The sequence below is a fragment of the Pseudorca crassidens genome, chromosome 9 (assembly GCF_039906515.1).
Source record: "Pseudorca crassidens isolate mPseCra1 chromosome 9, mPseCra1.hap1, whole genome shotgun sequence".
Classification (NCBI taxonomy): Eukaryota; Metazoa; Chordata; class Mammalia; order Artiodactyla; family Delphinidae; genus Pseudorca; species Pseudorca crassidens.
In genome coordinates, this window is record NC_090304.1 from 12,375,109 (window position 1) to 12,386,533 (window position 11,425).

The 11,425-nt window shown below is 52.4% G+C and overlaps 1 protein-coding gene across 2 annotated transcripts; it reads left to right on the plus strand.

The window, feature by feature from the left end:
- The first annotated feature begins 1,546 nt into the window (after nt 1-1,546).
- Nucleotides 1,547-11,047, plus strand: SSRP1 (structure specific recognition protein 1). 2 transcript variants are annotated; one of them, XM_067748992.1, is made up of 17 exons: nt 1,547-1,690; nt 2,188-2,288; nt 2,732-2,917; nt 3,771-3,876; nt 4,162-4,352; nt 4,458-4,688; nt 4,831-4,934; nt 5,018-5,146; nt 5,386-5,607; nt 6,360-6,432; nt 6,844-6,982; nt 7,100-7,145; nt 8,593-8,722; nt 9,160-9,330; nt 9,481-9,569; nt 10,114-10,300; nt 10,545-11,047. In XM_067748992.1, exons 2-17 carry the CDS (start codon nt 2,235-2,237, stop codon nt 10,614-10,616), a joined length of 2,130 nt encoding a protein of 709 aa, XP_067605093.1. In that variant the 5' UTR covers nt 1,547-1,690; nt 2,188-2,234; the 3' UTR covers nt 10,617-11,047. The 2 variants fall into 2 exon arrangements, with proteins under 2 accessions (XP_067605093.1, XP_067605094.1); XM_067748993.1 differs by lacking the exon at nt 1,547-1,690 and adding an exon at nt 1,879-1,985.
- The last annotated feature ends 378 nt before the right edge of the window (nt 11,048-11,425 follow it).

Below are 11,425 nucleotides of genomic sequence, written 5' to 3' on the forward strand. Positions count from 1 at the left end.
TGCACTCCGTGTACCGTTTCTGTTCCATTCTCTTATGCTGCATCTTCAGCCTGGCTCACCAGCTGCTTCATGCTCTCCTGAAAGCCCCTTGCAATATCCCACCCCCCAGCCACCTAACAGCCTGCATTCCTGAGGGTCTTCCTAACGCTGCTCGATTCTACAGCCATCCTCTCCTTTCTCGAGTTGCCACTAATAGCATGGGTCATGGGGAGGGGGTCTCTTGGTCTCCTGGGAAGGGGTGATTAAAGAGTCCTACAGTTCCCATTTCCTACTCATGTTGGCAGTGGCTGAAACTCTACGTCTAACACAGCGTTATCATACTGGGTTTTTCTGGGCGTTTTGTTTTACTGTCAGTTTACTTATCTGAATCATTTGTTAGATTACATGGTCCTGGAAGGCTGGTGCTGTTTCCATCTTGTTTATTAGTTTCCTCAAATCTTATCACTGCATCAGAGCTCAATACATATTTATTGAATCTTGTTGAATTTATGTTGCTAGATAGTGCGGTAACAGCCATTACCCAGAGGTTAAAGTTATGAGTTCAGGGAGCAACAGGGCATTCCCGTTGTCTCTTGTCCCAGGATCGAGTTAGCAAGCTGGTGTAACAGTAGGTCAGATTGTCAGAGAAATCTTGAGTTCAAATATTCTGTCCTGATGTCTTCATACACGACACATATTATCAGTCATTCTGAATGTAGGGTCACGGTGAGGACGACAGAGGAGAACTAGACTGGGGTAAGTAGATCTGGATTCTTAGTCTTCAGCCTTGTTGCCAACTGAGACCCTGGGCCGCTCCTCTTAGGGCCTCAGCTTTCCCATCTGCAAAAGGAGGTTGGAGCAGATGAACCCAAACATGTCTTCCAGGTCTGGCCTCCTCTGATTTTGCAAGTCGCACCCTAGCACTATATAAGGCGGGGCCTGGTTTCTGCAATCCCAGGCTGATGTGATTTCAGATCAGTTCCGGCTCCATGGTGAATCTGACACCAACACTCTAACTTGATACTGCCGCTGGCCAGCCCCTTCCAGGCGACTCACAACTTGCAGTTACTGATGTGAAGTTTTTGGATGCAGTGAACTCATTTCAAAAAGGATCCAATCCCATGTGACAGGGGAGGGCAGTACAGTCACAGACACACCAACACCCGCATTCTCAGAGAAGGCAGTGGGAGGGGTCATTTCTCTCCACAACTCATGAAATATTTTCCTTTTGGTCCCACAGACTCCTTTCTACTCCACGAAACCACTATTGTGCAGGAGAGAGAGGACATACATCATTCCAACACGTACACACGCATTTGTGTAAAGTCTGATAAAATACAACTACACAATCTCTCTTTAAAACCTAGTCATCCCCTGAAGTGTCTGTAATTTTTAAAGAGCCCAACGCGCTCCCACTTTCTAGTCGGATGCCAAGCGGGTGAGACTTCAGCGCACCCCTCTTCCCTCAGGTCCTCCAGCGCCGACGACGCTCTATGTGACCGCCACTAAGGCGGGCCGGGCTCGCATCTCTCTAGCCAGCTCGTCTGCTCTATGGTCTGCACCGGGCTTCCGGTGGCGGGACGCTGGGCCGCGCACGCGGGAAAAGCCTCCCCAGCGTCCCCCCCATCCCCCGCGTCCCCACCCCCGCTCCGCGTCCCCCAGCGCGCCCACTGCCCGTACCCGGGCCGTCGCGAGGCGACAGCTTGAGAAGGTGGGTGGTCGCCGTCCCCGTTCCCCAGGAGGGCGCGGGCCCTGCTCCCCCGCGGGATGCGCGTGATGGACCATTCCGCGTTGGAATCCGCGGGCGGCGGGCGAATCCATTTTAGGGGGAGGGGAGAACTGTGGGTCCGGGACCGCGTCGCGGCGGGGGCTCTGGGAGGGAAACCCTGCACTCTGAGCTGGGTTGGGGCGCGGGCGAGGTGCTGCCTCCCGGGCAGGTCCTGGGGCTCCGCTGCTTGTTGCCATGGCGCCCGGTGGAGTGCCCAGAGTGGGTGTCTGGTTGGGATGTAAGCGCTACTTCAGGCAGGCCTGGTTTTTCAGCCCGGGCTGGGCCTGGCCCCTGGAGTTCGGCAGAGTCGGCCTGTAGGTTCCCACGCTGAGGAGATCTTGAGACATCCCAGGCACAGCAAGGGTTGCCACTTGGCTCCATCCGTAGGCAGAATGAGGTGTTGTCCTTTGTACTTATTTATCTCCCTCTCTCGAATTCAGATTCCCAGTGTGCCGTGTATCTGCACACTTAACAGCGGCAGGTCAGCATGGCAGAAACACTGGAGTTCAACGACGTGTATCAGGAGGTGAAAGGCTCCATGGTAAGAAGGGTTTGGGTTTTTAATACAGGTGGAGGGAGGGAGGTGGAGTAGACGTTTTGTTTACTAACAAGAGCTTGTCTTGATGAGGTAGCAGTATCATCAATGTAGCGACTTTGGAAAAGGAGTCAGAGTATGATATGTACTTGGTGTTTCCTTAACAAGAAGCAATCCTGAGAGAGTATAAAAATTATACAATGTTAGAATCTGAAGGGGCCACACCTGCTGCTCAGCCCTGAATCCGAAACTGAGGACCTGCAAGGGTTCTGGATCAGGGCCAGGATTAGAATCCACATTTTCTGGCTGCTTGTCTCCTGTTGGCCCTCACCCCTTCAGCTGTTGTTCCTGCGTTGCTATCTGGCCAGCCCAGAAGGGGTGCTGGGTGGGACTGACCCTGGTCTGCATTGTGTGCTGTTCCCGTGCATTTGGACCTGTTTTTCCAACAGAATGATGGTCGGCTGAGGTTGAGCCGCCAGGGCATCATCTTCAAGAATAGTAAGACCGGCAAAGTGGACAACATCCAGGCTGGGGAGTTGACGGAAGGTATCTGGCGCCGAGTAGCTCTGGGCCACGGACTTAAACTGCTCACGAAGAACGGACATGTCTACAAGTACGACGGCTTCCGGGAGTCGGTGAGGTGTCCTGTTGCCATAGCCCCCTTTTTACTGTGCCGTCTTCTTGATTTTTAACCTTCTAGAGAGAAGTGGGGCTCCTTTTTCTGATAACCATGTAAATGCTAGTTTGGGCTCCTTAGTGCAGGACCATTGAAGCTATTAAGCAATCAGTGTTCAGCTTTGGGTGTCAGTCTTGGGAGTTTCTTTGTGCCTTGACTCTGGAAGTGTTTCTGCTGTTTTGATTTTTTGGTGGTTTCTGCCTATGGCCTCTCTCCAGGTTCAGGGTCTTACCTGATGCTTTAGTTTGGGTTTTGTTTTTTCATTTTGAACTGCTTGAGTTAAAAACTTCACTTCATCTTCGTTTCCACTTTCACTAAAGCAATACCTGTACAAAGTCAGAAAACCATTGTGAGGTGCATAGCCAGGAATGTCAGTCATTTACTCCTCCCCCAGCCTGAGAGCTGGTCTCCAGAAACAACCTTTTCCAAAAGCCTTTTTTTTTTTTTTTTTTTTGCGGTACGCGGGCCTCTCACTGTTGCGGCCTCTCCCCGTTGCGGAGCACAGGCTCCGGACGCGCAGGCTCAGCGGCCATGGCTCACGGGCCCAGCCGCTCCGCAGCATGTGGAATCTTCCCGGACCGGGACACGAACCCACGTCCCCTGCATCGGCAGGCAGACTCTCAACCGCTGCGCGACCAGGGAGGCCCTCAAAAGCCTTTTAAATAGCTTTATAGCTGAGACTTTAAGTCAGTGTGGATTTCTGATAAAAGGTATATTGGACAGTTTCTCAGAAATAGATAATACCAGAATGTTCAAGTTTGTGTTAAGGCCACTGGGGTTTACTGGGCTTGTTCTCTCCCTTCTACTCACAGGAGTTTGAGAAACTCTCTGATTTCTTCAAAACTCACTATCGCCTGGAGCTCATGGAGAAGGACCTCTGTGTGAAGGGTTGGAACTGGGGAACAGTGAAGTTTGGTGGTGAGTCTTGCGGAAGATTGAGGTCTGGGGGGAGAAGGAAGGATGAAGGGTTTCAGCCTTTAGCTTGTTCTACTCTCTTACTGCCACTGTTTCTGATTTCCTGTCAGTTTGTAATTTATCATGTACTTGAATCGAGGACCAACGATGCACTGTGCCTAGTCCCTGGGGTACAGTATTAACAAAATAGCCTCAGTGCCCTGTCCTTAGGGAACCTATAGTCTGGCGGGACATAGTTTATGCAGAGCCAAGGGGAGAGCTTGTGGCTCGATACGCCTTTTCCCCCAGGGCAGCTGCTTTCCTTCGACATTGGCGACCAGCCGGTCTTCGAGATACCTCTTAGCAACGTGTCCCAGTGCACCACAGGCAAGAATGAGGTGACCCTGGAATTCCACCAGAATGACGATGCAGAGGTCTCTCTCATGGAGGTGCGCTTCTATGTGCCTCCCACCCAGGAGGATGGCGTGGACCCCGTTGAGGTGAGGCCTTCCCCGGTTGCCTTGGGAGCAGGTGGTGTGGAGCAGGCCCCAGACAGCCCAGGGGTGGGGTCTCTGCTGCTTGATTACCAGTGTGTGCTTTTGCAGGCCTTTGCCCAGAACGTGCTGTCGAAGGCGGATGTGATCCAGGCCACTGGAGACGCCATCTGCATCTTCCGGGAGCTGCAGTGTCTGACTCCCCGAGGCCGTTATGACATCCGTATCTACCCCACCTTTCTGCACCTGCACGGCAAGACCTTTGACTACAAGATCCCCTACACCACAGTGCTGCGTCTCTTTCTGCTGCCCCACAAGGACCAGCGCCAGATGTTTTTTGTGGTAAAAGCAGAAGCCGCTGGGGGTGCATTGCCCTGGGTTTTGCCCGTGTCTTTAGTAGACGTATCTCACCAGTGTTTAGTTCACCAGCACGTTCCTGTGGAGCACTGACTGGTGCTGAACTTGGTCGGCTCTTCCTTCCCAGATCAGCCTGGATCCCCCCATCAAGCAGGGCCAAACCCGCTACCACTTCCTCATCCTCCTCTTCTCGAAGGACGAGGACATCTCCTTGACTCTCAACATGAACGAGTGAGTGTGTCCCTGGCCCAGGCAGGAGGCAGGTGTGCCAGCAGAAGGCAGCAGTGCTCGTGACCACGTCTTCCTGTTTGCAGGGAAGAGGTGGAGAAGCGCTTTGAGGGGCGGCTCACCAAGAACATGTCAGGGTCCCTCTATGAGATGGTCAGCCGGGTCATGAAAGCCCTGGTGAACCGCAAGATCACAGTCCCAGGCAACTTCCAAGGGTGAGAGTACAGGCCTGGGCCCGTGGCCTGCTGGGGATGGGCTGTGCCGTGTCTCCGTGGTAAAGCTGTCCTGGGATGGGAATGCAGCTGGTTGGAGGCCTGGTTGGGTTGTGGCTTGATGGCGTCAGTTGCCCCCATCATAGCAGCGTAGTGAGGTTTACTCACTTGAGGGCCTGAGCACGCAGTGCGTCTCCTGCTACTGAGGCGGCACTGACTGAGCTCCCTGCACCTGCCACCAGGCACTCGGGGGCCCAGTGCATCACCTGCTCCTACAAGGCCAGCTCGGGGCTGCTGTACCCACTGGAGCGGGGCTTCATCTACGTCCACAAGCCACCTGTGCACATCCGCTTCGATGAGATCTCCTTCGTCAACTTTGCCCGTGGTACCACCACCACTCGTTCCTTTGACTTTGAAATTGAGACCAAGCAGGGCACTCAGTATACCTTCAGTAGCATTGAGAGGTGAGAGTCTCTGTCAGTCACTTCCTGGGCATCCTGGTCCTGACCCAGCCTCGACCGGGAAGGCTGGCATGGCCTGGGGTACTCTCCAGGGTTGGGACTCTTCCCTGACCCCCCAAGCCTCGAGCAGGACTTTTCTTTTGCTTCCTGGAATTTGGTCCTCCTTGGAGTGCTCAGGCCTTGGCAGCCTCTCCATTGCTTTCTTTCTGTAATTAAGAAAAAAGTCGTTCTCCGTATTACGAAAGCTCTATGTGTTTGGTATTAGCCCTTCTTCTCCTCCACTGCCCCCGTGAGGGAAATGCTATCTCCCTCTTTCCTGGAATGAGCTTTGTGCCCGACAACACGCAGCTAATGTTTATTGAGTGCTCGCCGTGGGCTAAACGTTTTACAAACATCTTCACATTTAATCCTCATAACAACCCTGAGAAGTATGAGATACAGACCAGTAAAAAGATGAACACGTCCCCTCCACCTGCATCCTCCCCTTGTTCTGTGCATATTGGTAAATAGGTGCACCTCCCTCCCCACCTTTTATTTCCCAGAACTCTTGAGACCATGTAGGTTTCCTTCAAGGCTAGTGCCTGACTCTTTCTTCCTGCCGTCTTCTGGGAGTCTCTGAGCTGTTGGGTTGGAATAGTGCAGTCAAGAGCTCCAAGCCCCACGGTCTGTCCTGGCCCATGGGTGTCAGGACAGCATGGGGTCCACCCCTGTGTTGGCCCTGCCTGTCTAGTAATGTGGTGCATCTCTTCTCACAGGGAGGAGTATGGAAAACTGTTTGATTTTGTCAATGCAAAAAAACTCAACATCAAAAACCGAGGATTGAAAGAGGTACCTGTGTGTGTGGAAAGGATGAGCCTCTCTCCTGTTCTTTCTGCGGGGCGAAGGGGCAGGGGTTTGTCTGGCTTCTTTTTCACTCTCTTTTCTCTTCTTACTCTTATAGAAAAAAGAGGTGCGTGTGACCCCTTCCCCCTCCTGGTGCAGGTTTCCTCAGCATGACCTTAGAGCAGTCTCTGCAGCCCCTCAGGAGCCCCCAGTGGGGCTGGGAGGGGGAGGGGCTTGGACTAACCCCGCCAGCAGGAAGTCTGGGGCAAAGGCCCTGCACGTTGGCTGCGTGTGGACAATCCAGCCCCAGGGTCTTCTGGGCGCTGCTCTGATCTACTCACAGGCATGGGGAGCGCTTTTTTGAGTCTACAGGCACCGGGGTGGTTTGGCCCTCACTCTCACCTCTGCCCTGACTAGGGCATGAACCCCAGCTATGATGAATACGCCGACTCCGACGAAGACCAGCACGATGCCTACTTGGAGCGGATGAAGGAGGAGGGCAAGATCCGGGAGGAGAATGCCAACGACAGCAGTGATGACTCAGGAGAAGAAACCGGTGGGCTCCCCTTGGCAGTGCTGTGCATGGGGGCGGGGCGGCTCTTCCGTGGGGCGGGGGCTGGGCGTCTGGGATTTCCATGGGGGCAGAGTTGATGTATCCTGTGCTCTTTTTCAGATGAGTCATTCAACCCAGGTGAAGAGGAGGAGGATGTGGCAGAGGAGTGAGTTTTGGGTCCCCCTCGTGGGGGTGAGGTGGCGGCCTGTAAACTTAGGGGACCAGAATATTTCTGGACGTTCCCACGTGTCAGCGTTACCTACGGACCGAGGGTGGAAAAGTGACCTCCCGTGAAGTGATACGTGGAAGTGTTTTGGAGGTTGTCAAGATGCTTTGTAAGTACAAGGCACATTGTGGAGCCAGAAAATGACAGTGGAGAGAGAATGGGAGTAAGGATCAGTGCGTGCCAGCTTCCCAGCTGGGAATCACTGGGTCAGGCGTTGCATCGTGGTGTCCCCACCTGTGAGATGGCAGTGTTCTCCCCGTGCCGTATCCATCGAGACTCTAGATCGCTGATGTCAGAAAAGACTCAGACTGACTTTAGCGTAGGAGGGAATTTTACAAGCTCGTGTAACTGGAGAGTCTGGTGATAGAATTGGCTTCAGGCACTTGGACCCAGCTGCTTATAAGCTGTGGGGAATCTTTTTATTTCTTCTGATTTCCTTATTTTTAGATAGGTTTGCCCCATGCGGTGTTAAATGACCCTGAGAAGCTTTGGACAGGCTTAATCCTACTGGTTTAACACCCAGAAATGCCAGTTTGCTCAGAGCAGTGGTAAACAATGTGGTTACTGCCCCTTCCTGAGTCTGAGTTACTAGGATGTCCTCTGATGGGCCAGAACTAAGCCATTTACCTGCCCTTAGAGCCTGTGGTTGGGGTAGGCCCTTCCTGAATGGGGCAAGGTGGTTCCCAGCAGGAAATTGGAACTCTCTTAATTCAGAAGAATTGGGAATGAATGTTGGGTGGCAAAAAGAAAAAAAAAAAATCTGCTGGAGTTCACTAGTTGTGCTTGCCGCATACTTATGAGGTCAGTGAGCAAATGCTTGTGAAAATGCCTTGAAAACGGCTCAGCACCGTTGAGGTGTAAAGCAGCTCCACCTTCTGAGGAGCTCCAGGTGCAACAGGTACTGGGTTACACTGGGTTGGACTGAAGTTGGTTTTCCCCGCTTTTTATATAGTAACTAATTATCTCTTCATCAGAAAAGACTACAGGGCAGATTAAAACGATTAGATCAAAGGAAGCGGTGAAATGGACTTGGGGCATGTTCTGGGCAAGGCCAGACAGTGGTTTTGTCCCCAGGAATGTGGGGACGGTGTAGGACCTGGGTTAGGTAGGGCATGACCAAGGAGAGCCCCTGGAGCGCATTGGTTCATTTGTTTCTCGCTGATTGATTTAGCAAGTAACCCATTGCCATGGCTGGGTCTGGAGAGGATGTGGTTGAAGCCACCTCAGCACAGGGGAGGAGGCAGGGTTGGGGCCTGGTGGGGGGAGGCCGTGGTCCTCCTCCCTCTCTCCTTTCTGGGCAGGTATCTTTGGGCTCATTTTCCTCCTGTCCTGAGCTTGCAGGGTGCTGTCCTCTCTCCCCGAGTCTAAGCCCCACTCTCCTTGACAGGTTTGACAGCAACGCCTCTGCCAGCTCCTCCAGTAATGAGGGTGACAGTGACCGGGAAGAGAAGAAACGGAAGCAGCTTAAAAAGGCCAAGATGGCCAAGGATCGCAAGAGTCGCAAGAAGCCCGTGGAGGTAGAGACTCTGCTAAGTGGGAGGGCGCTGGGGAAGCTGTTCTCTTTACCTTCTCCTGTCCTCCACCAGTAGGGCCTGCTGACCGGTCCTCCGGGGCTGATTTTTATAGTCAGTGATGATGGCCTTGAGGAATGACTATCTTGGAAATTTTTCACTCTGGCCCTTGAGATAATCAGCTTCTGGGAGCTTTGAATTGGGGGCAGGCTTCTTCTGTGCCAGGAGCCCAAGGAAAGGGGCCCCTAGTGAGCTTGACCCTGGGGTGCAGAGGGGAGGAAGACATTGTCTTTGCCCTTGGGGAGCTCTCAGTCTGGCCTGACGCTACTTAGTCTTCTCTCCATTTTATCCCCCTAAGAAATTGTCCAGATAAGTTCTTTGGGAAAACGGGGCGGGGCGGTTTGTGGAAATAGACGGCCGAAGGCATTTGGGTTCTTACGTAGGTAAAGAAAGGCAAAGACCCTAACGCCCCCAAAAGGCCCATGTCTGCCTACATGCTGTGGCTCAACGCCAGCCGAGAGAAGATCAAGTCAGACCATCCTGGCATCAGTATCACGGATCTTTCCAAGAAGGCGGGCGAGATCTGGAAGGGAATGTCCAAAGAGAAGAAAGAGGTATGTAGCAGCAGACATGAGGGGTTGGTGGGACTTTGTTGTATTGGTTTAGCCTATGTCAGGGAAGAGGCCTCATTTTTCCCTGTGTTTTTCCTGTGTGTGTCTGTGTGTCTGTGTGTGTGTGTGTCTGTGTGTGTGTGTGTGAGACAGGAGTGGGATCGCAAGGCTGAGGATGCCAGGAGGGAATATGAAAAAGCCATGAAAGAATATGAAGGGGGCCGGGGTGAGTCTTCCAAAAGGTGAGTCTTGGGAACAAAATGGCCCCGTAACCGCTTTCTTGGCAGGTATGTTTGCAATTCCAGGTTGAGGATCGGGGTGTTAAAGATAATAGATACGCTTCTGACTGTGGTGGGCAGTGCTCCTCAGAGCTGGGTAGGCAGTTGCCCAAGTATGGGTAATGTGCTAGAGAATTGCCCAAGTCACTGGGATAAATATGGCTCATTTTCTTAAGAGGGTCAGTTTGATTTGAAGGTATGGGGAAATGAAAAATACTCGTTATTATGGAGCATAATTCACATGGATTTTTCAAGAGAAAGTAAGAGGTTTTAAGTACTTTTTGCATATAGGGCTGCTTCAGGCTGTAGCTCTTGGTTCTTCCGGTTATTCATTTATGACGTGCTCCCTTGGGGCACTTGGGGCTGAGGTGGCTGGCTGTGCACATTCAGAGTGAGCTGGGCAGTGTGGCTGGGATTGGGAAAGGCCCTGTTAAAGCCAGGAGAGATTTGGCCTTGACCATGGGTGGGAACTTGAGGGCCCAGCCCCTTTCCCCTCTTGCTAATCTAGGGATAAGTCAAAGAAGAAGAAGAAAGTAAAGGTAAAGATGGAGAAGAAATCAACACCCTCTAGGGGCTCGTCATCCAAGTCTTCGTCAAGGCAGCTGAGTGAGAGCTTCAAGAGCAAAGAGTTTGTGTCTAGCGATGAGAGCTCTTCAGGAGAGAATAAGAGCAAAAAGAAGAGGAGGCGGAGTGAGGTGCAGCAGGAGTCGGGGGCTCTGGAGCCTGGGAGGGTGAGGGGCGTCTGAGTTGGTGGGGCAGGTGTTTCTGGACCAAGGGTTGTGGTTGGCCCTTGAGAGAAATGAGAGGTGGAATTCTGTGGTTCTGAAGGCTAGTGCTGGAGTCTAGGGATGGGCTTGGGAACTGGGGGCTCTTCACTGAAAAGGCTGGGGGCACACCTGGACTCGACACCTTTCCCTTTAAGAGACATTTGGTTTTCAGGACTCTGAAGAAGAGGAACTAGCCAGTACTCCCCCCAGCTCCGAAGACTCGGCGTCAGGATCTGATGAGTAGAGAGGAGGAAAATTCTCTCTTCTTGGGCTTTACCCTGTCACACCCCCAGTCTCCGCGCCCCGTGTTTTGGTACCAGTTTCTCCTCGTGTGAAATGTAGTCCTTGGATTCCATGCCATCTGAACAAGCTCTCCTGCTCGTATGCACTTCCCTGGGGCAGCAGGGGAGGTGTCTTACTCTGCTGCGTCACAAGGATGGCTCCTTATAATTAGGGGAGAGATTGGGTGGGAGGCAGGGCAGTGCAGGATCCAAAGCCTTGTCTTGCTTTCCCTACCTTTGGGATATAGCTGCTGCTTGTCCTGGTCAAGTTGCTGCAAGCAGGGGTCATGTGAGGTCAGGTCTGTAGCTCCTAACCGGGGCCTATTTCTACTTTTATTTTGTATTTCTGGTCTGTGAAAAATCAACATTTAATAAAGGGAACTGACTTTGGAAACCATGTCCTTATGCCTTCTCTCTAGCCCTGTTGTATTGCTGCCACTTTTGTGTTTACTGCACTCTTCTGACCCTTCATCTGGGAAGCAAGTCTCCAGGTACATCCTGTTCTGTTCCCGACTGGACAAGCATCGTTTTTCACTCTCTTCTGCTGGGATGGGCCACCTGAGAGTCTAGAAATGAGAGCTGATCTGATTAGGAAGTGTCTCTCATAGTTGCACTCCATTAGCCAAGCTGAGGGGGCAGCTCCGGCTCCATCCTTAATCACCTATGAGTCAAGGGTTTTCCAAGTCTTTAGATAATGGAATCGGGATTGACCAGCTTCCCTGTAGCAGGGGTAATGGAAATCTGAGCCCGGGGAATTGGGGAGGATGAGTGG